This window comes from Hyperolius riggenbachi, chromosome 7, assembly GCF_040937935.1.
Source record: "Hyperolius riggenbachi isolate aHypRig1 chromosome 7, aHypRig1.pri, whole genome shotgun sequence".
NCBI lineage: Eukaryota > Metazoa > Chordata > Amphibia > Anura > Hyperoliidae > Hyperolius > Hyperolius riggenbachi.
Window position 1 is genome coordinate 296,248,476 of NC_090652.1, and position 26,522 is coordinate 296,274,997.

Below are 26,522 nucleotides of genomic sequence, written 5' to 3' on the forward strand. Positions count from 1 at the left end.
TGCCTCTAATACGTTTAGCCATAGACCCTGGACAAGCACGCCGATCAGATGCCGATGACAAATCTGACAAGAATAGCTGCATGCTTGTTTCAGGTGTGCGATTTATACCCTACTGACCAGAGAAAGCGGCTGGGCTGCCAGGAAACTGCAATATTTATTTCCTTTTAAACACCACCAGCTTCTGTAGGTCTCACACCTCTGGTTCCTTTCAAAGTTTCCCGACTTCCTATCCCTGTGAACTTGGAGTTATGTAGCTTTAATACAGAAACTGGTAGTCCTAGGGCCAGAAAATAAGTGACAGCAATACAAACTAAGCGGATCTAACGTTTCTGGTTTTTACAAATATCTCTTATAAGGTGCGGCCTCTGTTTTGGCACCATTTCCTCGCTTCCTGTCTGAAAATAAAATTATGGAAGTGTCATAAATGGCAATGGAAGACTAATTTTTAACTCCTTACGACACTCTCCACAACTTAAAATAAATATAGTTTCTAGCATCCTCTGTGCACAAGCAGCAGGTTTGACCAACAGCCTCTCCCCTGATCTGAGAACTCAAGAAGCAAGGCCAAATCATGTGATAAATCATGTGATCTATCCTAACCCCTCCATGATCGATTCATTGCAGGCAGATGAAGCTGAACACGACAGTTAAAATGCGTCACGCATTCACAGGAGACAGATTACCAGCAGAAACCCTTGGTGAGATCTGTAAGGGAATTAAAACAGAAGGCCGGCACTCAAATACATGTAAAGGAGATGAAGGCGGCACCACACTTTTCAAATGCTCTTTTTGGTCAGTCGGGTGTTGCGATACAATGGTCAACAGTGGGAATGAAAGACAAAGCAGTCCGACAGCTGTTTCGCGAGCTTTAGTCGCTTTGTCCTGAAGAAGCGTCAAAACTCAAAAAACAGCTGTCAGGCTTGCGTCTGTCACCCCCACCATTGTATCACAATACCCAGCTAACCAATAAAAGGGAGTTTTAAAGGTATGGCGCCTCCATCTCCTTAGCGCATAATGGCATTTGTACTGGATGAAACGCTTGGAACTGTTGGATCTCCTCTTGTGAAATTCCGGTTAATCATTATACTCAACCACAGAGGAACACAGTGCAAAAGTAAACAATCTTAATGCAATCTGGAAACTTGTTTTTTAAGCCGCAAACAGCAATTTGTTCACTACAGGTACTGTATACGCGGATTGTGGAGTATAACTTAGTTAATTTTATGTATAGATACACTACATATACATTTTGTTGCTGACGGAAGCCATGTCCAATAGGCTTTTTGTCCAAAGCACTGCAATATTTATTATACAACTAATATACTTGCTGTAATAGTTGGCAAGAGAAGACAACAGCTATAACATAACAAATATAATAGGTTTCCTATGTTAAACAATACAATAACAAGTGCTGTGCCACCTGTGACCTCGTGTATTCTGCAGGTTACAGGATAGTCTGTGCTCCCCAGAGGAATGCTGACAGCACCGGATAACGTTAGGCACAGTATCATGTGACCTATCATGTGACCCGGGCACAGCTCAACAAACCACAACAAAATTCTAATAAGTGAGAGAACAGTGTAAAGCCAAATTCCAAGCAATCATCAAAAAATATTCATCCCAAAAGAGTTAAAGTGCAACTACTGTTTAAATTTGGATAATAAAAAAAAAAGAAAAAAGTACTAGGTACTTGTACAGAATCAGTGCACAAATTATTAATCTAAAGGCCATTAATAGGCTGAGTAAATCTGTAACCTTAAAGGAGGACTCTGAACTGAACTGGGTATTGAATAGGAATGGTATAAAATGCCAATCCTTGTGAAGTATTGAGCTGCAAAAATGATAAGGTAGAACTCCACCCAAAAAATACCATTTTTGTTTTGTTTAGCACAGCGTAAGAAGCGGTTAAGCACCCCTGTGAGGTTTGAACTACTTTCTGTGTTCCAGTTGGGGAGAATTACATTCTGTTCCAGGAACTGGTTTACTAAGAAGAGGAAGTGAGATGGGATCTCTGTAAGGTGCACATGTACAACAAGGTAAAAAAAAAAAAACACGCTCAGAAGGCAATAAAAGGGGATATTAACAATCTCACAACTACAAAGAAACGTTTTGACTGGAGTAACATTTTATTCCTCCAGTTCTCTTTCTATGGATAATTATTAGGCTCAAAAATATATATTAATTAGGAAGTCAAATGTAAAAACCGGTTTCAGGCAAAACAAATGCAGGGGTAACCGGGTTATCTTAATAAGAACATAGAATTGCTAGGCTCTGCCTGAAGGAAATTTCCAGAATGTTAACCTTGTTCTCCAGCTAAATTTCTGACCATTTCAAATGATAAGGTTGAACTGCATTCACATTCAATTCCCAATGCAAAGTCATGTCAAGGGATTCTCCTTTAAGGGGCTTGTAAACCTCACACTTTACAATATACTTTTACTAGTGAAAGTTACCAACGACATTTAACAGATGTGAGTGAAACATCTGGAGATCTCTGGATAATGAATGAAAACCAATCTTCATTCTGTGTTTTCAGTCATTTAGAAGGATAACTCCACTTACAACTGCTATCTTATATTTGCTGGTTTCCCACCTATGTGCAGGTACTGTCTATCTAAATAACTGTCTATACACAAACATAGCAGTGAATAAACGAGGCACCTTACCTTCAATACTCACCTTTTTTTTCAGCTGGGCAATGGATACAGAGGTTTTCAGAGGCCCAATAATCCTGCAAAACAGCTGTTGGGCCATTTCACCACACCCTCTACTCAGTATTCTCCCTAGAATTTTTTTTCTTCCAGCCGAGCGGCATGAAAAAGTAGCCAGGTGCAGTGCGAGGGGAGGAAATGCAGGGCTGGTGCAATCGTTTAGAGCACAGGAGGGGGTTGAGCCGATAACAGCCGGGTGCTCACCAAAATTAGCCGGGTGGAGCACCCTTCTAAAAGAGCCTGGGGAGAACACTGCCACTGCTAACCACTGTATCCATAGCCTAGCAGAAAATAACAGTCATCAACAAAGAAGGAGGAAAGCGCCGGCACTGCTGTCATTCACAATTTATTGGTTCCAAGCAAGGCAATATGTAAACACGTACATGCATTAAAACGACATGGTGAGGTCACATACCCGGTGGTGGATCGTTGTGGCGTGATGGTGGGTGCAGAGGGGAGGAAAGCCTGACGGCCGTTTCGCGCTGTGCGCTTCTACGGAGGCTGCAAAGGAGGTAATGGGACAAACAGACCTAAATACATTTACTAGGGCAGCGTGCGGCGTCCTGCCGCTCGAAGTCCCGCCTCTCTATCATCATAGGCCGTTCCGTATAGGCTGCTGGAATCACGGAAGCAGCCTGGGGCGGATGACGTCAGGTACTTCCTGACTACGGGGGCCTGTAAGGGAACACTCGTATTAGGTTTCCTTGGCAACTTTTGCATCAGTAGGCCACAGCGAGGTTCAGGAAGATTTCACTGCCATCTTGTGGCGTGTTAAAAATATGCAGCTGTAAATATGCCAGCCGTGTAAAAAACATGTGAAAAATGTGCGATTGCATTGTAATAAGAAAGGCAAAACATGTTCATTATGTGTTTGCAAAAAGTTATGCTAAAAATCTGTGCAAAAAATACCTAATCAACGGATGATACTTAGATCCGATGCGATGGGCCCACTTGGCATGAACGATCACACTGACCTTTCGTGTTTCTTGGATCCACAGATTTGAAATCTGAGGGTGAATTGCTCTTATACACCTATGCCTGTAGTGTGACCTTGTTTTACGAATGTAACATGTACCGCATTTAGGGTATCTTGCAGGGTTTGGTCTTCCCTGATACGGCCTGGCCGTGTTCTTGTGCCCCCTCCCCCCTCCGTCCCCCCCCCCCCCCCACTCCTTTTTTTGAGCCACTCTAATGTATACATATGTCCAGGCCACTTTAGAGGTAGCGAGTCCACGCTTCAAGGGGTTCTGTTTTTTCCCCCCCTCATTTTTTATCCCTCCTTTTAACATTACCTTCCAGCATTGATATGTTTTTAATCTTTTTTATCATCACTTCAGGTTTACACACTGACCACCCGTGTAGCGTGCGGAAGCACGCCCATATGCACTATATACATTTATGCCTAGGCCTTTTAACATTATGCATCGAGTCACATGCATCACTTTTTGCACTTTACAAGGAATAGATGTTGATTAGGTATTTTTTGCACAGATTTTTAGCATAACTTTTTGCAAACACATAATGAACATGTTTTGCCTTTCTATTACAATGCAATCGCACATTTTTCACATGTTTTTTACACGGCTGGCATATTTACAGCTGCATATTTTTAACACGCCACAAGATGGCAGTGAAATCTTCCTGAACCTCGCTGTGGCCTACTGATGCAAAAGTTGCCAAGGAAACCTAATACGAGTGTTCCCTTACAGGCCCCCGTAGTCAGGAAGTACCTGACGTCATCCGCCCCAGGCTGCTTCCGTGATTCCAGCAGCCTATACGGAACGGCCTATGATGATAGAGAGGCGGGACTTCGAGCGGCAGGACGCCGCACGCTGCCCTAGTAAATGTATTTAGGTCTGTTTGTCCCATTACCTCCTTTGCAGCCTCCGTAGAAGCGCATAGCGCGAAACGGCCGTCAGGCTTTCCTCCCCTCTGCACCCACCATCACGCCACAACGATCCACCACCGGGTATGTGACCTCACCATGTCGTTTTAATGCATGTACGTGTTTACATATTGCCTTGCTTGGAACCAATAAATTGTGAATGACAGCAGTGCCGGCGCTTTCCTCCTTCTTTGTTGATGCAGATATACTGCTGCCTGAGCACGCTGGGGAGTCACCCATCCGTACCCGACTGTGTGATATGAGCCACCCCCCTCTCCCCCCTCCCACCTACATAGGAGTCTATCAACTGCAGTGCCAGCGTTTTCTACATCTGTACTTCTTACTGTGTTGATCCAGAAAATAACAGTGCTATCTGTAGGTACGGTGCCTCATCTATGTCTCTGATGCTGCTCTGAGTGTTCGCATCCCGTCAACACACTATCAGCTGTTCTATACTGCCTTGCCAGCATCTTGTGCCAGACTGTTCTGCTTTACACATAAGCACGCTATACACAAACATGAATACAAATCCAGACTATGACATCACTCAGCTAACAGATCCCCGATAATGCAGAGCCAACAAATAATAGGGAAGCTGACAGCTTTGTAAGGACCGTGTAGAAAGCGGAAGAGGACAGAGTAACTGAAACGCAATGCTGAAGCTGGCGAGGAATTGCCAGCCAAGACGCAGTCAGAAAAGGATCGTCATCTGGCCTTGCTGGCTACAGCCATAGCTGATTTTTTTTCAGTGCTGGATTGTTGTTTGTCCTGAGCCAACATTAATACCCAATTAAATGCATGGAAGACTGTAACCTGCTGCAGGTCTGAAAGGTGCATACGCATGCACGCAAAATCTGTTTCACCCGCCGGGACCGTACTAGATCCTACGTGCAGTAGTGTGTGGCATCGATGCTGCTCAGATGTGTCGCTAGGCAACAGCAGAGCACGCAGTCCGTGTCTATGGAGGCGGGATAACTGTGCCGGGAACAATGCAACATCTTCCACGGCCAGAGAAAACCAGTGGTGATATGGCATACCGGATCAGTAAAGAGAACCTGTAGCAAGAAGTATATGGAGGCTGCTATATTTATTTCCCTTTAACCAATACCAGCTTTGCTTAGACGCCGCTGGAGAACTGTGGGTATTATTAGCGATAGGTTGGAGCATAGGACAGGATGGAGAGTACAGCGGAGGCACTGAACTAGGGCCTCGCACACACACTAGATTCTTAAAGAGAACCCGAGGTGGGTTTGAAACATCGTATTAGGACACAGAGGCACATTCTGCATACAATGCCCAGCCTCTGTTTCCCCCCTGCGCTCTCTTATAAATAAAACCGCCAGGCTAGCGACACGCAGATCGTCGCTAGCTGGCTTTTTACCTGAAGGCTGCCTGTCACCGCTGCTCCCCCCGCCTCCTCTATAGCGCGGCTCCCCGCCTGTGTCCCTTCCCTCCCCGTCTCCGTAAGCCGATTGGAGGAAGCTTACAGAGGTGGGGAGGGAAGGGACGCAGGCAGGGGAGCTGCGCTATGGAGGAGGCGGGGGAGCAGCGGTGACAGGCAGCCTTCAGGTAAACAGCCAGCAAGCGACAATCTGCGTGTCGCTAGCCTGGTGGTTTTATTTATAGGGGACAGCAGAGCATGGGGGGAGACTGAGGGGACACCAAGGACACAGAGGCTGGGCATTGTAGGCAACATGTGCCTCTGTGTCCTAATAGGATTTTTCAAACCCACCTCGGGTTCTCTTTACGGCCCAAAACATTACTCGATTTCCCATCAAGAGATTTTTGGGCAACAACAGTTTGGTCAATTGAAAGTCGAAACCAAAAATCAATTCTGTGTCGAATGAAGTCATGTGAACACTAGCCGATTCCTTTATGATCGATCAATATTTTCCATCCTGCTTAACTGCATAAATTTTTTGATTCGGGCAGATATCGGACCATTTCTATTGATCGAGCAGAATGGAACATAATCAATTCTCTGCCAATACGGTATAGTGGTTGAATCGAACGGTCCATCAAACAGGAAAATGGAGTAATGTATGGTCACTTTTACCATCTGAAACAATTACACAGGATCACTTCAGGTGATTCACTTCTAGGTGCTCCAACTATCACCCACTAGATTTGCACGACAATCTAGACAGCAGTGTCACTCCACACTACATGCACAGATCCCATTTCACATTCATGGTTTGCATTGCAGAGTCAGATCTGGTCAGTCAACAACTTCACCTTGTCATTACTGGAAAACCTTTCCATCATCTTGCAATTGCGATTAATAATAATTAACTGCAAATCATGGTCCCTAATAATTAACGCGGCTCCTTGTTAACGATTAAGAAAAAAGTAAGTTGTAATGAAGGCTTACCAGGCTTTTTTTTCTTTTTTTAGAAAAAGCATTACCGGTAACTCTACAAACATGGCTAACTAAACTCAACGTATAAAACATGTATCTGTGGATCTTGTTCTCATATCGCCTGTGTGTTTGTGCATTGTTTTGTTTGTTAAATAAAGATTATAAAATGAACACCATTTGGCATGCTATATAAAGTGCGCTGGCCTGTGATTTGCACTGGTGTCGTCTTTGAAAAATACAGAAGTTTTATACTACTGAACCTCGTGTCTCACTCCTGAAATAAACTGCTTTGTAATTCTAGCCACGAGATAGAAGAATAGACCTAAGTGTGTAAATACGGAAATTAGTGAAATCACTATAGCGTAAAATACATACAATCTACAATAGTTTAATTTGCAGCGTCCTGTATACCGACTACTGAAAGCCTCTCCCGGAGTCAGGCCCGGCCCCAGCGGACTCTTCACACGGGCTACCCCGGGACTATAAAGGTTTTGAGCCTGGATAGACTTGTGTCGGCACAAATAGAGGCTTTTAACTCCAGCCCATTGGACAGTTCAGTCTCGGGGGTGTGGCTTGGCATGTTGTGACGGTCGGGGTATCTCACAGTGCAGGAATTCGGACAGTTCGAACAAACCAGTGGATTGGGGAAGCTGTAGTGATCCAGTCCGGGAAAGGCACGAGCGAGTGGCTGGTGGAAGATGCAGCGTGTGGCATTTCTCTGACCGCTGGGTGGTTTTGGTTTGGAGCAGTGGGGGCAATACCGGTCCGGGGGTTTTAATTCTTCCCCAGTGGTTCCCCCCGTGTCGCTGTAGGTAAGTGCAGTGAGTACAGAGCCCCAGAGGTACAGTGCAGTCGCTGTGACGCTCGGTCTTCTGTCAGTGCACTCTTCATCCACAGAATGTGGAGGAACGGCATTGTGGGTAGCCGGGACCTCCTCAGGTGCAGTCGGGACTAGAAGAGGAACAGAGGCGTCTGGGTGGAGCTCTGTGACAGAAGGAAGCAGTGCTGTGCCGTTTATCTCCCAGGCAGCCTTGTGCAGCACAGCAACGGAAGCAAATAAGGTCGCAACCCCAGTTAGGTAGACCAAGCCGAGGATACAGGCCAGCTGGAGACAAAAAGGCAGACACTGGCGTTAAGACACAGCAGTATGGCAACCTATAAAATCTGACATTGAAGATTAACTCCAGAATAAACAGACATATCTTATGCTCTGGACACACAGTTGCAGCCATTTTTCCAAAGTCTGCCGAAGCGCTTTGGAAACCTTAGTCAGCGTTGCTGCAGCCAGCCCTCAAGCTTGGTAGCCACAAATTAGGCCGTGGCTGCCAAGCTGAAGGTGGGTCGTGGCAATGCAGATGGGCGTGACCAGTGCCTTAACATAGATTTTCAAAAAAATAAACCAGCATGGCCACAAATCCCAAGGGTTGCACAGCAATCACCTGCCTGAACTAAGGATTCCTTAGAAACAGCCCCCCCCCCCCCCCCCCCAGTTTCATTAAAGGGGACCTAAAGAGTTTCAATCACCTAGGGCTTCTACCAGCCCCCTGCAGCCATCCTGTGCCCTCGCAGTCACTCACGGCTCCTCCAGTCCCCCGCTGCAAGCTACTTTCTTTTTTGCCAAATCGGAGTCGCCGAGCCGCCACGCGTACCTTTGCACATGTTCCCGCTGGTGCAGGATGCTGTCACGGACAGCAACGCGTATCTTTGTACGCATTGTAGGTGCAACTGTACTGTTTTTAGAAGCAAGGCACAAAGTCTGTGCACTGCACATCTGTGTATTTGCAGTATATATTGTATACTGAAAGTACCTGGCTGGCTGGGTCATGTAGTTACCTTTTACCTGCCGAGACCAGATAGCAATTTAACAGGACAGATCAGTTATTGTGCGGACATCCGTCCAAGCTCCACCCCCGATCCCATCACCTACATGAGGTAGTCTGAGCACTGGGAGAGTGCAGAATCTAGTCCAGGGCTAGGAAAACTTTGCATGCTGTGGACAGCGGACCTCATTCCTTACATTTCTACCCCTCCCCCGTTGGAGTAGTGAGCGGGCGGTAACAGGGGGTTATTTAAAACTCACCCGATCTCCGATTCCACCGCCGGGTCTCTGTGGCAACAGGGCATCGCATGACCTGTCAGGACGTGACACCCTGTTGCCATGGAGTCGCGACGCTGGAATCGTTGATTGGGGGAGTTTTAAGTGAACCCCTGTTACCTCCCGCTCACTACGGATTACACCGCCGTAGTTTGCCCAGCGCAGATCTAGGCTATAGGCTCTGTTTAAACAGAGCGCCCTGCACTGCTGCCTGGATAATAAACACTACTGCTGTTAGTGGTCATGCACCTCTGCAGATTTACTTAAACAAAAATAAGTGGATGTCTTTGATAGAGATTTGCTTTTCCTTAAAGGGGTTCTTCCGCGAATGAGGAAAAAAAAATCAAAATGGTTTATGCATAATCTATTAAAAATCCTTCTAAAATAGTGTGAAAAGTTTAAAAAAAAAAAAATGAATGGTTTCACCAATACAACATGTAATGTATACAGTGACGGATGACGGGACTGTGAGGCTAATACATTTGTTAGGGGTGTTTTTTTTGTTACTTTCAATTCACAAGCTGCTCCCTATCTAGTTTTCATTGCTGTAATGCAGGGCTATGATGAAGTGCTGTGGAATGGCAGTTACAGCTGTTAAAATAACGGCTGTGATGCTCTGTAGTTTCTTGTACTTCCTCACAGAGCTGACCCCCCCCCCCCTCCCTCCCCCACCTCTCCCTGTAGGCAGACGTCGGGCAGCTCTTCGGAGCAAATCACGTGTTTACCTCATTGCCCGGCAACCAGACTTCAGCGTCTGTGCAGAGGACTTACTATCCTCTGCACGGCAAGTTAGCTGCCTGAGCTACAGTTCATTGTTGCACAGTGTGCTTCTCCTTGCAGCTAAATTAACAGATGGCATGAGTGCTGACTCACTGTGTAACAATGAACTGTAGCTCAGGCAGCTAACACACCATAGGGGGACATACTATGAAAACAAATAACTCCTTAAGGCAGGGAACACACTTGACAGTTTTCGTACGCGTTTTCTGCACAGAAAAACTGAGAACTCATGTTAATCAATGTGCTAGTGCACACTTACTGTATTGTTCGCACGCAGAAAAAAAACTGACATTCTGCATCATGACTCTGCACATTTTGGCAGTTTCCTCTATCATTTACATCAGCTGCTGTGAAAAAACGCTCACGTTTTCCTGCATAGAAGCACACTTGGTGTGAAGAAAAAGTATGCAGAAAAACGCGCGCGGAAAACTGAAAGTCAAGTGTGTTCCCTGCCTCAGAGAAGCTGGAGTTACTTTTTTTTTTTTTTTAAACTTATTTTATACTGTTTCTCACAGCAGGAAGAAACTGATCACTGGCTTGCCGTGCAGAGGATAGGAAGTCCTGTACAGAGCAGCACAGACGTTATTTTAACAGCTGTAACTGCCATTCCACAGCACTTCATCATAGCCCTGCATTACAGCAATGAAAACTAGGTAGGGAGCAGCTTGTGAAATGAAAGTAACAAAAAAAACACCCCTAACAAATGGATTAGCCTCACAGTCCCGTCATCCGTCACTGTATACATTACATGTTGTATTGGTGAAACCATTCATTTTTTTAAACAACGTTTCACACTATTTTAGAAGGATTTTTAATAGATTATGCATAAACCATTTTGATTTTTTTTCCTCATTCGCGGAAGAACCCCTTTAAGATTGCAGTAAAGGTGGTATAATGCCACACCAATGAACTTTATCAGCTGTGATATTTCCTGGTTACACTTCAGGCAGTCCTGATTTCTCTTGCTGGCCAGGAGTGTAACTGGTTCCTCACCTTGGTGACTTGCTGGCACAGATCATGGAAGACTTTCTGCCACAGATCCTGCTCCATGAGGACTGACAGGTCTGTGTAGGTGAACCAGCCTCGCTTCATCCCCTGCTGCTCTGCAACCCTAAAAGGAAAACACAGATCACATCACTGCACACAGCATACAGTACACATCACTGCACACACTACACAGATCACATCACTGCACACAGCATCCGCTACACAGATCACATCACTGCACACAGCATCCACTACTACACAGATCCCATCACTGCACACAACATCCGCTACTACACAGATCACATCACTGCACACAGCATCCGCTACTACACAGATCACACATCACTGCACACAGCATCCGCTACTACACAGATCACATCACTGCACACAGCATACAGTACACAGATCACATCACTGCACAGATCACATCACTGCACAGAGTACACAGATCACATCACTGCACAGATCCCATCACTGCACACAGCATCCACTACTGCACAGATCCCATCACTGCACACAGCATCCACTACTACACAGATCACATCACTGCACACAGCATACAGTACACAGATCACATCACTGCACAGATCACACAGATCACATCACTGCACACACTACACAGATCACATCACTGCACACAGCATCCACTACTACACAGATCACATCACTGCACACAGCATCCACTACTGCACAGATCACATCACTGCACACAGCATCCACTACTACACAGATCCCATCACTGCACACAGCATCCGCTACTACACAGATAACACATCACTGCACACAGCATCCGCTACTACACAGATCCCATCACTGCACACAACATCCGCTACTACACAGATCACATCACTGCAAACAGCATCCACTACTACACAGATCACATCACTGCACACAGCATCCACTACTACACAGATCACATCACTGCACACAGCATCCGCTACTACACAGATCACATCACTGCACACAGCATCTGCTACTACACAGATCCCATCACTGCACACAGCATCCGCTACTACACAGACCCCATCACTGCACACAGCATCCGCTACACAGATCACATCACTGCACACAGCATCCGCTACTACACAGATTCCATCACTGCACACAACATCCGCTACTACACAGATCAGATCACATCACTGCACACAGCATCCGCTACTACACAGATCACATCACTGCAAACAGCATCCACTACTACACAGATCACATCACTGCACACAGCATCCGCTACGACACAGATCACATCACTGCACACAGCATCCGCTACTACACAGATCCCATCACTGCACACAGCATCCGCTACTACACAGATCCCATCACTGCACACAGCATCCGCTACACAGATCACATCACTGCACACAGCATCCGCTACACAGATCACATCACTGCACACAGCATCCGCTACTACACAGATGCCATCACTGCACACAGCATCCACTACTGCACAGATCCCATCACTGCACACAGCATCCACTACTGCACAGATCACATCACTGCACACAGCATCCGCTATTACACAGATCACATCACTGCACACAGCATCCGCTACTACACAGATCCCATCACTGCACACAGCATCCACTACTACACAGATCCCATCACTGCACACAGCATCCACTACTACACAGATCCCATCACTGCACACAGCATCCACTACTGCACAGATCACATCACTGCACGCAGCATCCACTACTGCACAGATCACATCACTGCACGCAGCATCTGCTACACAGATCACATCACTGCACACAGCATACAGTACACAGATCCCATCACTGCACACAGCATACACTACTACACAGATCACATCACTGCACGCAGCATCTGCTACACAGATCACATCACTGCACACAGCATACAGTACACAGATCCCATCACTGCACACAGCATACACTAGTACACAGATCCAATCACTGCACACAGCATCCACTACTACACAGATCACATCACTGCACACAGCATACAGTACACAGATCACATCACTGCACAGATCACATCACTGCACAGAGTACACAGATCACATCACTGCACACACTACACAGATCACATCACTGCACATAGCATCCACTACTACACAGATCCCATCACTGCACACAGCATCCGCTACTACACAGATCCCATCACTGCACACAGCATCCGCTACTACACAGATCACATCACTGCACACAGCATCCGCTACTACACAGATCACATCACTGCACACAGCATCCGCTACTACACAGATCACATCACTGCACACAGCATCCGCTACTACACAGATAACACATCACTGCACACAGCATCCGCTACTACACAGATCCCATCACTGCACACAACATCCGCTACTACACAGATCAGATCACATCACTGCACACAGCATCCGCTACTACACAGATCACACATCACTGCACACAGCATCCGCTACTACACAGATCACATCACTGCACACAGCATCCGCTACGACACAGATCCTATCACTGCACACAGCATCCGCTACTACACAGATCCCATCACTGCACACAGCATCCGCTACTACACAGATCCCATCACTGCACACAGCATCCGCTACACAGATCACATCACTGCACACAGCATCCGCTACTACACAGATGCCATCACTGCACACAGCATCCACTACTGCACAGATCCCATCACTGCACACAGCATCCACTACTGCACAGATCACATCACTGCACACAGCATCCGCTATTACACAGATCACATCACTGCACACAGCATCCGCTACTACACAGATCCCATCACTGCACACAGCATCCGCTACTACACAGATCCCATCACTGCACACAGCATCCGCTACACAGATCACATCACTGCACACAGCATCCGCTACTACACAGATCCCATCACTGCACACAACATCCGCTACTACACAGATCACATCACTGCACACAGCATCCGCTACTACACAGATCACATCACTGCAAACAGCATCCACTACTACACAGATCACATCACTGCACACAGCATCCGCTACGACACAGATCACATCACTGCACACAGCATCCGCTACTGCACAGATCACATCACTGCACGCAGCATCCACTACTGCACAGATCACATCACTGCACGCAGCATCCACTACTGCACAGATCACATCACTGCACGCAGCATCTGCTACACAGATCACATCACTGCACACAGCATACAGTACACAGATCCCATCACTGCACACAGCATACACTACTACACAGATCACATCACTGCACGCAGCATCTGCTACACAGATCACATCACTGCACACAGCATACAGTACACAGATCCCATCACTGCACACAGCATCCGCTACTACACAGATCCCATCACTGCCCACAGCATCCACTACTACACAGATCACATCACTGCACGCAGCATCTGCTACACAGATCACATCACTGCACACAGCATACAGTACACAGATCCCATCACTGCACACAGCATACACTACTACACAGATCACATCACTGCACGCAGCATCTGCTACACAGATCCCATCACTGCACACAGCATACAGTACACAGATCCCATCACTGCACACAGCATACACTACTACACAGATCCCATCACTGCACACAGCATCCGCTACACAGATCACATCACTGCCCACAGCATCCGCTACTACACAGATCACATCACTGCACACAGCATCCGCTACTACACAGATCACATCACTGCACACAGCATCCGCTACTACACAGATCACATCACTGCACACAGCATCCGCTACTACACAGATCACATCACTGCACACAGCATCCGCTACTACACAGATCACATCACTGCACACAGCATCCGCTACTACACAGATCACATCACTGCACACAGCATCCGCTACTACACAGATCACATCACTGCACACAGCATCCGCTACTACACAGATCCCATCACTGCACACAGCATCCGCTACTACACAGATCCCATCACTGCACACAGCATCCGCTACTACACAGATCCCATCACTGCACACAGCATCCGCTACTACACAGATCCCATCACTGCACACAGCATCCGCTACTACACAGATCTCATCACTGCACACAGCATCCGCTACTACACAGATCCCATCACTGCACACAGCATCCGCTACTACACAGATCACATCACTGCACACAGCATCCGCTACTACACAGATCACATCACTGCACATAGCATCCGCTACTACACAGATCCCATCACTGCACACAGCATCCGCTACACAGATCCCATCACTGCACACAGCATCCGCTACACAGATCCCATCACTGCACACAGCATCTGCTACTACACAGATCACATCACTGCACACAGCATCCGCTACTACACAGATCCCATCACTGCACACAGCATCCGCTACACAGATCCCATCACTGCACACAGCATCTGCTACTACACAGATCACATCACTGCACACAGCATCCGCTACACAGATCCCATCACTGCACACAGCATCTGCTACTACACAGATCACATCACTGCACACAGCATCCGCTACTACACAGATCCCATCACTGCACACAGCATCCGCTACTACACAGATCCCATCACTGCACACAGCATCCGCTACACAGATCCCATCACTGCACACAGCATCCGCTACACAGATCCCATCACTGCACACAGCATCTGCTACTACAGAGATCCCATCACTGCACACAGCATCCGCTACACAGATCCCATCACTGCACGCAGCATCCGCTACACAGATCCCATCACTGCACGCAGCATCCGCTACACAGATCCCATCACTGCACGCAGCATCCGCTACACAGATCCCATCACTGCACACAGCATCCGCTACACAGATCCCATCACTGCACACAGCATCCAATACTACACAGATCCCATCACTGCACACAACATCCGCTACTACACAGTTCACACATCACTGCACACAGCATCCACTACTACACAGATCACATCACTGCACACAGCATCCGCTACTGCACAGATCACATCACTGCACGCAGCATCTGCTACACAGATCACATCACTGCACACAGCATACAGTACACAGATCCCATCACTGCACACAGCATACACTACTACACAGATCACATCACTGCACGCAGCATCTGCTACACAGATCACATCCCTGCACGCAGCATACAGTACACAGATCCCATCACTGCACACAGCATACACTAGTACACAGATCCCATCACTGCACACAGCATACACTACTACACGGATCACATCACTGCACACAGCATCCGCTACACAGATCACATCACTGCACACAGCATCCGCTACACAGATCACATCACTGCACACAGCATCCGCTACACAGATCACATCACTGCACACAGCATCCGCTACTACACAGATCACATCACTGCACACAGCATCCGCTACTACACAGATCACACATCACTGCACACAGCATCCGCTACTACACAGATCACTTCACTGCATACAGCATCCACTACTGCACAGATCACATCACTGCACACAGCATCCACTACTGCACAGATCACATCACTGCACACAGCATCCACTACTACACAGATCACATCACTGCACACAGCATCCACTACTACACAGATCACATCACTGCACGCAGCATCTGCTACACAGATCACATCACTGCACACAACATCCGCTACTGCACAGATCACATCACTGCACACAGCATCCACTACTACACAGATCACATCACTGCACACAGCATCCGCTACACAGATCAACAATTACGGGACTGGACTGCAATCATTTCTTTCTCATAAGCAATAACCAACCACCACCAATTATATTGCTTAACCCTTTGATTGCCAATTAGGAGTTGTGATTTCATTTAAAGAAAAACCGTAACTAAGAACTGAGCTTCATCCCAATCAGTAGCTGATACCCCTTTCCCACCAGAAATCTATTCCTTTTCACAAACCGATCATCAGGGGGGTCTGTATGGCTGATATTGTGGTGAAACCCCTCCCACAGTGTGCTGTCAGGAACATGCTGTCTATGTGGTCCCTCGCTGCAGTTCCGCTGCCCTCCAAAAGATCTCGGAGCACAGCTGTGGTTGCGGGCCACCAGCTCCTGCTCTAATGTCTCTACGAACTGCCAGGAATAGTGACAAACAGGGAACACACGCCCTCTAGTGGTAGTAAGAGGAAGTAACAAAAAGTTAATAGTATTGTGCATTGCAATGCACATTAGATATGCAAACATAACATCAGGGGCATTATTTTATTATAAAATTACACACAAAGCTCTTTAAAAGCAAAACTATACCATTCTGCTTTCTCTATTTCTCAAAGATGCAGTTCTTTAAGTTTAAATGTCTTATTTGCTATTTTAGACATTTTAAATTAGTGAGTCTTTGTAAAATGCTTTTAGCTACGTCAATCAGTTTTACTGTACAGAAAATGTTAGTTTGATAAACATCCATGGAAATATGGCCGGGTATGCCCAGTCTAATATTTTCCTTAATTCTTTAAGTCCTGTTTGGTGTGTTTATTAATGTTTATGGGAGTAATTTATGTTATTAGTCATTCAAATAAAAATTTTCAGAAATGTGGCAGTTATGGAGTTTTAAAGGACACCTGAAGTAAGAGGGTTATAGATGCTCATATTTATTTCCTTTTAAAGGAATACTGTAGGGGGTCGGGGGAAAATGAGTTGAACTTACCCGGGGCTTCTAATGGTCCCCCGCAGACATCCTGTGCCCACGCAGCCACTCACCGATGCTCTGGCCCCGCCTCTGGTTCACTTATAGAATTTCAGACTTTAAATTCTGAAAACCACTGCGCCTGTGTTGCCGGGTCCTCGCTCCCGCTGATGTCACCAGGAGTGTATAGCACAATCCCAGTATGGTCTGTGCCTGCGCAGTACGCTCCTGGCGACATCAGCGGGAGCGAGGACACGGCAACGCAGGCGCAGTGGTTTTCAGACTTTAAAGTCTGAAATTTTAGAAGTGAACCGGAGGCGGGGCCGGAGCATCGGTGACTGGCTGCACGGGCACAGGATGTCTGCGGGGGACCATTAGAAGCCCCGGGTAAGTTCAACTCATTTTACCCCCGACACCCCTACAGTATCCCTTTAAGCAATACCAGTTGCCTGGCATCCTGCTAATCTGCAGTACAATGGGGATCACACACCTGAAACAAGCATGCAGCAAATGTAGTCAGATTTCAGTCAGACATCTGATCTGAATGCTTACACAGGGTATATGGCTGAAAGGGTTACAGTCAGAGGATCGGAAGGACTGCCAGGCAACTGGTATTGTTTAAAATGAAATAAATATGGCAGCCTCCATGTCCATGTTCCTTCAGGAGTACTTAAAGGTGCGTACACACATCTAACAGAGTGCATGTCCAACACTACAACATGACCGACACCACGACGAACCATTTAGAAGCCATGTATTTTCCAAGCACCAACCAACTAAACCACCATGAACATAATGCACAAGCAAGCGAAACTGCGAACTGTACGGCATGGTTTCATCCACAAGTGTGTTGTTCAAACGGCGTAAACACGTGGCCAACTGCACGATATCAGCTGGATGGACTGGGCATCCCGCCTGTTATCAGTCGCTTGCCACACACCTGATTGTCGTCCAACAGACCAAATTCAGACAACAATCAGGCAGTTTGGTTAAGCACATGTACGGCCCTTAAAGTGAACCAGAGATGAAGCACCATCATGTATTTCACAATATAGATCAGTAGGAACATTAGAGAAAACACCTACCCTGCTCTGTTTCATTCTTCACTGCTCAGCCTGCTTCTTAACAGCCTTGATAAAATCCCTGACTGAGCATTCAGTCTGGCTTTGCTCAGGAATCATAGCTGAAACTGTCTTCTCTGATGTCTTTTCAAGCCCAAGCCTGCCCCCTTCTGGCTCTGCTTTCCTGTTCTGTATAGTACTTGCAGCATCACAGAGAGCTGTGAAGAGATGCGAGGAGCTGCTTGTGTCTGCTAATGTAAGGGTAGATTGAAAAACTTTTTTTTTTTTTTTTTTTTTTTTTAATATATAGTTAGTCATAAGAGGTTTTTAAAAATGGCGATTTTGCACACAGCCCACTAAATAATATGCTTTTCTGATGAACTGGGTTTTGTATGGAGTTTTAGTAAAAAAAAAAAAAAAAAAGACACAAACCACGGCACACCAGAGCGGCGAAAATACCAGGTATAGTATTTTTATAAAATCTATCGGGGGATATATTTTACAAAAATAAATACTATACCTGGTATTTTCGCCGCTCTGGTGTGCCGTGGTTTGTGTTTTTTTTTTTTTTTACTAAAACTCCATGCAAAACACAGTTCATCAGAAAAGCATATTATTTAGTGGGCTGTGTGCAAAATGAAATCACCATTCTAAAAACCTCTTATGACTAATATATATTTAAAAAAAAGTTTTTCAATATACCCTTACATTAGCAGCTCCACCCATCCCATCACAACTCTCTGATACTGCAAGAATACAGAAAGGGAAATCAGAGCCAGAAGGGGGCAGGCTTGGGCTTGAAAAGACATCAGAGAAGACAGACTCAGCTATCATGATTCCTGAGCAAAGCTCAGTTGGGGATTTTATCAGGGCTGATAAACAGGCTGAGCAGTGAAGTATGAAACATATATGGTAAAAAACATGAGGGTGCTTCGTCTCTGGTTCACTTTAAGGGTCTGTCCAGGTTTATAAATAAATCTATATAATATGCTGCACATGGCCTGTGTCTGCTACTACAGGGTGAAAAGGACAGCTGAAAAAGTTAAATTCATCAGTTTTTATTGTTCTCTAGTGTGGGAATATCCCAGAATAACTAGTCCCCTGTTTGTTAATCACAGACTTGAACCATCACAATACCACATTTATATTAATTAGGAACATCCAGTACTGGAGGGAATAAGCAGCAAGTGACCATTCTGTACTACAACATGCTGTATTACACCTACCTCCTCTCCAGCCCTCGCAACACTTCGAAAAAATCCCCAGGGTGGGTGTACAGACTCCAGTCCTGGGTTTCAAAACAAACAAAAAAAGTCAAACTCATTATTCCTGCATGTTTTTTCTTTATGCATTTCTTAGCTGGTGTCCAGAACCCATACAAGCAACAGATGAACAATCAATATCAACCGACTTACTAGCGTGTACCATGCTCCATTAGATGACCGCTCAGTACGTCAGATCTGGTAGTGTTTGCACCGCCGATGCCAGCTTTGTAGGGGTCAATGCAGAGCAAAACCAGTCCAGCCAAAGACTGCGCGTACCCCCCATCACCCATGCACCCCCTCAACCCATATTTATGACTCCAAATACATAAAGAACAGCTTTTACCTATCAATGTTTGAGGGACCTTCAATCTAATAAATATACAGCTGTAGTATATCATGCACTTCGCTTATCAAGATGAATGGTGAGACGGGTTTAATGAGTGACTTACAATTGCCCGGAGGAAGTTCATCTCCAGTGTATTCACTGTCTTAACATCCAGCTTCCCAGCTGCGGCCCATTCGTCATTAAACACCTCTTCCTCCTCGCCTTCATCATACAGGTACTTACTGGCCACCATCTGAAAGAGGATAATGCAGAGTCACATATACAACATCACTGACCTCTCACTTCCTGTCCACCATCTCACTTCCTGTCAGGCTACATCTAACTTCCTGTCCCTGTAAGGCCACCCACGTCACTTCCTGCCCCCGTAAGGCTGCTATCTCACTTCCTATCACTTTATTTCCTATTCCTGTACGGCCCCCCATCACTTTCTATCCCTAAGGCTGCTAATCTCACTTCCTGTCCCTGTAAGGGCGTCCCTCTCACTTCCTCTCACTTCCTGTCCCTGTAAGGCCACCCTTGTCCATGTAAGGCCACAATCTCACCTCCTATTCCTGTAAGGCTACCAATCTCACTTCCTGTCCCAGTAAGATCGCCCATTTCATGTCCATGTAAGGCCATCATCTTACTTCCTATCTCTATAAAGCTGCCTATGACACTTCCTGCCCATGTAAGGGGGCCAAGACAAAAGAGAGTAGATTTACCACAAATAGCTAGCAAAAGATCTCCTCCTCCTCCCCCCCCCCCCCCCTCCTACTTAGAGAGATTAACATTTTAGCCAAACCACAGTTGAGGTGCGGGCTGCTAGCAAGACTGACAGGATGGTGGGAGCTGCTGGCAAGTCTGCCGGGGAGGTGCGGGCTGCTGGCAAGACTGCCCTCCATTAATCGAAACAGTATTGGATAGAGGGCACAGAAAGAGCACCAGGAAGACTCTATGGAATTCAGAGCCTGGTTTTTACATAGGGGAGTATCTTTTTTTTCACATTTGCTTTAGCAAAGTCTATTGTTTTGTAACGTGTAGGGAAAGGGTTAGGTTGATGACATGTTATATAAATGAACAACACATTTCTCCCTCTCCAGCAGAACATTCATCTCAGCAGCAAATACAGCAGAGTGACTCTTAGGCTAGGGCCACACTAGCTCCGGGTGCGGGACGCATCCGCGGTCCGGGCTCCGATTTTCAAAACCCGGAACGCAAACGGATCCGTGCTGCCTTTTTTGCAGCACACGTTTTGGATCCGCTTGCGTGTTTTTTGTTTTTTTTTGCTAGAGGGGGTAGCAGCCAGGACGGGGGGCTGCGGGCAAAGCGGCGGCCAGGGGGGGGTCACATCCCCCCCCCTTGCTCACCTGGGTGCCCCCCGTCCCCGCTCCCCCTCCAGCTCGCATATAATGTAATAATTTGTACCTAATGAAGTTCGGCGAGCCGGGCACTTCCGCCCACACCGCTCGCCGTCACTTCCTGCAATGTCGCCCTCTGTATTTCAGTGGGCGGCATCGCAGGAAGTGACGGCGAGCTGTGTGGGCGGAAGTGCCCGGCTCGCCGAACTTCCTTAGGTACAAATTATTACATTATATGCGAGCTGGAGGGGGAGCGGGGACGGGGAGCGGGGACGGGGGGCACCCAGGTGAGCAAGGGGGGGGATGTGACCCCCCCTGGCCGCCGCTTTGCCCGCAGCCCCCCGTCCTGGCTGCTACCCCCTCCAGCATGGCGGCCCCCTCCTTCACCATGGGACACTGGAAACTGATCCGTTTCCAGTGTCCCAAAATGTCAGTGAAGAGGGAGGCCCGTTTCCCCATTGATTTTCACTACCCGTACGTGTATACGGGTCCGTGAAAAATGCTGCAAGTCCGGACTCAGCGTTCCGGGTTTAAAAACGTATTCCGCGGATCGCACGCGGATACGTTTTTAACTTGAGTGTGTACTGTTCCTATTTTTAACATTGGTATCCGTGGCTATGTTTTTCGTCCGGGACAAAAAACGTAGCTACGGATACGTTTTTAAATCAAGTGTGAACTAGCCCTTACTCAGCACATTGCAATCCGTTCCCTTCCAGAGGAATGCTATTTGTACAGCTGTTCTGCCCATGCTGCCCTGTGTGTCACACAGCAACTCACATGCAAAGTCCACGCCGATCTCTGTGTCACCCGCAGGGCACATCCAGCCGCCATCAGCAGGCAGGAAAAACAGGTTTGTGTACAGTAGCCAGACACACAGTGATGAGGCTGCAGGGCCTGGAGAAGGCTGTAGATAAGCCTCTATACTCACCATGGATATGAGAAACAGATCAGACGAGGAGATTTGCTGCAGGTACTCCGGGTTCCGGTGACGAAGCCTCTCTATGTAAACCAGGGCCAGCATCATGGAGCAGGGAGAGATACAAGCCTCCCTACAACACACAGAAACACAATCATCATGTAGTGTAACCTGTCACGGAACTGTGATGTGTGACATGCTGATCTTATCGCAGAGCAAATCAACAGACTTCTGGGAGCTTCAGAAATTACAGCTAGAGTTTAACATTTCAACTTATATAATTGTTGTCAATCTCGGAGCTGTATAGTAATACATTATGTATGTAAAAGGACAAAAATGGAGGTCGGCACCGCTGCTCTTGACTTTTATTTCAATCCTCATTGCACATAAAAGTGATCATCATCAGCATGAGTATTGCATAATCAAAGTGTTGTGCACATACCAGTTGCGGCGGGTGCAGGGCACTGAAGAGCCCTACAGACATTTTGCACTATTGGTGCTTCTACGGAGGCTTGGTGGCGGGCGCTAGACATTGCTAGCATTCTTATGCAGAAGTCTACCACTTGCCGCCAAGCCTCTTAAAGGGAACCTGAACCGAGTAAAAATTATTTAAAAACAAACACATGATGTAGCTACAAATGAATATTACATACTTACAGTGGTGTGAAAAACTATTTGCCCCCTTCCTGATTTCTTATTCTTTTGCATGTTTGTCACACAAATGTTTCTGCTCATCAAAAACCGTTAACTATTAGTCAAAGATAACATAATTGAACACAAAATGCAGTTTTAAATGATGGTTTTTATTAGTTAGTGAGAAAAAAAACTCCAAATCTACATGGCCCTGTGAAAAAGTGATTGCCCCCCTTGTTAAAAAATAACTTAACTGTGGTTTATCACACCTGAGTTCAATTTCTGTAGTCACCCCCAGGCCTGATTACTGCCACACCTGTTTCAATCAAGAAATCACTTAAATAGGAGCTATCTGACACAGAGAAGTAGACCAAAAGCACCTCAAAAGCTAGACATCATGCAAAGGTCCAAAGAAATTCAGGAACAAATGAGAACAAAAGTACTGTAATTGAGATCTATCAGTCTGGTAAAGGTTATAAAGCCATTTCCAAAGCTTTGGGACTCCAGCGAACCACAGTGAGAGCCATTATCCACAAATGGCAAAAACATGGAACAGTGATGAACCTTCCCAGGAGTGGCCGGCCGACCAAAATTACCCCAAGAGCGCAGAGAAAACTCATCCGAGAGGCCACAAAAGACCCCAGGACAACATCTAAAGAACTGCAGGCCTCACTTGCCTCAATTAAGGTCAGTGTTCACAACTCCACCATAAGAAAGAGACTGGGCAAAAACGGCCTGCATGGCAGATATCCAAGGCGCAAACCACTTTTAAGCAAAAAGAACATTAAAGTGAACCTAAAGCCTACAAAAAAAAAATGAGATGAACTCACCTGGGGCTTCCCTCAGCACCCTGCAGACGATCGGTGCCCTCGCAGCTCCGCTCCGATGCCTCTGGACCCGCCGGCGACGACTTCCGGTTTCGCGGTCACCGGCCGACAGGCATGGGAACGCGAGTGATTGTTCGCGTTCCCAGCCTGTATATCGCCCCCTATGCTGCTATTGCGACCTCCTGGTCGCAATAGCAGCATAGGGGGCGATATACAGGCTGGGAACGCGAACAATCACTCGCGTTCCCATGCCTGTCGGCCGGTGACGGCCAAACCGGAAGTGTTCGCCGGCGGGTCCAGAGGCATCGGAGCGTAGCTGCGAGGGCACCGATCGTCTGCAGGGTGCTGAGGGAAGCCCCAGGTGAGTTTACCTCATTTTTTTTGGTAGGCTTTAGGTTCATTTTAAGGCTCGTCTCAATTTTGCTAAAAAAAAACATCTTAACGATTGCTAAGACTTTTGGGAAAATACCTTGTGGACCGACGAGACAAAAGTTGAACTTTTTGGAAGGTGCGTGTCCCGTTACATCTGGCGTAGAAGTAACACAGCATTTCAGCAAAAGAACATCATACCAACAGTAAAATATGGTGGTGGTAGTGTGATGGTCTGCGGTTGTTTTGCTGCTTCAGGACCTGGAAGGCTTGCTGTGATAGATGGAACCATGATTCTACTATCTACCAAAAAATCCTGAAGGAGAATGTCCGGCCATCTGTTCGTCAACTCAAGCTGAAGCGATCTTGGGTGCTGCAGCAGGACAATGACCCAAAACACACCAGCAAATCCACCTCTGAATGGCTGAAGAAAAACAAAATGAAGACTTTGGAGTGGCCTAGTCAAAGTCCTGACCTGAATCCTATTGAGATGTTGTGGCATGACCTTAAAAAGGCGGTTCATGCTAGAAAACGCTCAAATAAAGCTGAATTACAACAATTCTGCAAAGATGAGTGGGCCAAAATACCTCCAGTGCGCTGTAAAAGACTCGTTGCGAGTTATCGCAAACGCTTGATTGCAGTTATTGCTGCTAAGGGTGGCCCAACCAGTTATTAGGTCCAGGGGGCAATTTCTTTTTCACACAGGGCAATGTAGGTTTTGAGCTTTTTTTCTCACTAAATAATAAAAACCATCATTTAAAACTGCATTTTGTGTTCAATTATGTTATTTTTGACTAATAGTCAACGGTTTTTGATGAGCAGAAACATTTAAGTGTGACAAACATGCAAAATAATAAGAAATAAGGAAGGGGGCAAATAGTTTTTCACACCACTGTACCTCACCGTCAGTTGCTCTCAGAAGCTCACCATTTTCTTCTTACAATGATCTCTTCAGTTCTGACAATATTTTGTCAGAACTGAAATATAGAAGTTGCTGTCAGTTATATATCAGCAGCTGTCAGTTACAACTGAATGTGCAAGGTAATGTCCATGTATCCCTATGGCTCAAGTGGGTGATATTACAGTTTAACAGTGTGCTGACCAGGAAGCTGTTAGGGGGTAATGGCCATTTTCAAGATGGTGTATGGAGAATTTTATCAATCACAGTGGACAAAGAGGACGCAGGAGAGGAGAAAGATTGAGGAGTAGACTACATGGAAGTTAAGTATGACCTGAGTATGTTTATTTTGACTTTCTTTTTTCAGTTTAGGTTCTCTTTAAGAAGCGTTAATAGCGCAAAACGGCCGTAGGGATCTTCAGTGCCCTGCACCCACTGCGCTGTCTTCAACCACCGCAACTGGTATGTGGACAACACTGATTATGCAACACTCATGCTAATGATGATCACTTTTGTGTGCAATGAGGATTGATATAGAAGAACAGCAGTACCGACCTCCATTCCTGTCTTTTTACATACATCATTACCTTTATGGCCAAATCATGCTGTTCCAAGTGCAAGGGTCGCTGGTGAATGCATAACTGTCTGGATCCCTGTCTCTTTTGGACACCCCAGTGCCAATGCTTTCTGTCTTGCATATTTATAGGAACACATTCTACTGGCTCCTGAATTGCAAATTAATTTCTTCAGCACACTTTGACATCTTTAAAGGATAACTGAAGTGAGAGGGCTGCCATATTTATTTCCTTTTAAACAATACCAGTTGCTTGGCTGTCCTCCTGATCCTCTGCCTCTAATACTTTTAGCCATAGACCCTGAACAAGCATGCAGCAGATCACGTGTTTCCGACATCACTGTCAGATCTGACAAGATTAGCTGCAAACTCTTTTCTGGTGTAATTCGAACACTACTGCAGCCAAATAGATCAGCAGTATTACGGAACAAACACTACGTGTCCCTAACATGTAGTGTTTGTTCCGTAATAAAGCATCTTTTGCAGCCAGTTGAGTGCCGCCTCTTTTTTCCTTTTTGGAATATACCTGGACAGTAGAGCAATCCGGTAAAGGCCAGGCACCGGCAGATACCCAGTACAGGTGTATCTGGGCGCTGTTTTCTGTTGGATTTTTCCACAAGGCAAATAGATCAGCAGGGCTACCAGACATCTGGTATCGTTCAACAGGAGATATCGTTCAACAGGAGATAAATATGGCAGCCTCCATATCCCTCTCACTTCAGCTGGCCTTTAAAGAGAATCTGTATTGTTAAAAATCGCACAAAAGTAAACATACCAGTGCGTTAGGGGACATCTCCTATTACCCTCTGTCACAATTTCGCCGCTCCTCGCCGCATTAAAAGTGGTTAAAAACAGTTTTAAAAAGTTTGTTTGTAAACAAACAAAATGGCCACCAAAACAGGAAGTAGGTTGATGTACAG

The 26,522-nt window shown here is 46.3% G+C and overlaps 1 protein-coding gene across 2 annotated transcripts in view; it reads right to left on the reverse strand.

Moving 5' to 3' along the window:
- Positions 1–7,327: 7,327 nt before the first annotated feature.
- CNPPD1 (cyclin Pas1/PHO80 domain containing 1) overlaps positions 7,328–26,522 on the reverse strand; it is a 32,945-nt gene continuing 13,750 nt past the window's right edge. For both annotated transcript variants that reach the window (XM_068247103.1, XM_068247102.1), the window contains exons 4-8: positions 22,314–22,434; positions 20,152–20,280; positions 19,664–19,725; positions 10,824–10,941; positions 7,328–8,060 (exon numbers count right to left, since the gene is read on the reverse strand). In XM_068247103.1, coding sequence (XP_068103204.1) covers positions 7,425–8,060; positions 10,824–10,941; positions 19,664–19,725; positions 20,152–20,280; positions 22,314–22,434 — 1,066 coding nt within the window. In that variant the 3' untranslated portion in view covers positions 7,328–7,424. The remainder of the gene's footprint in view (positions 8,061–10,823; positions 10,942–19,663; positions 19,726–20,151; positions 20,281–22,313; positions 22,435–26,522) is intronic.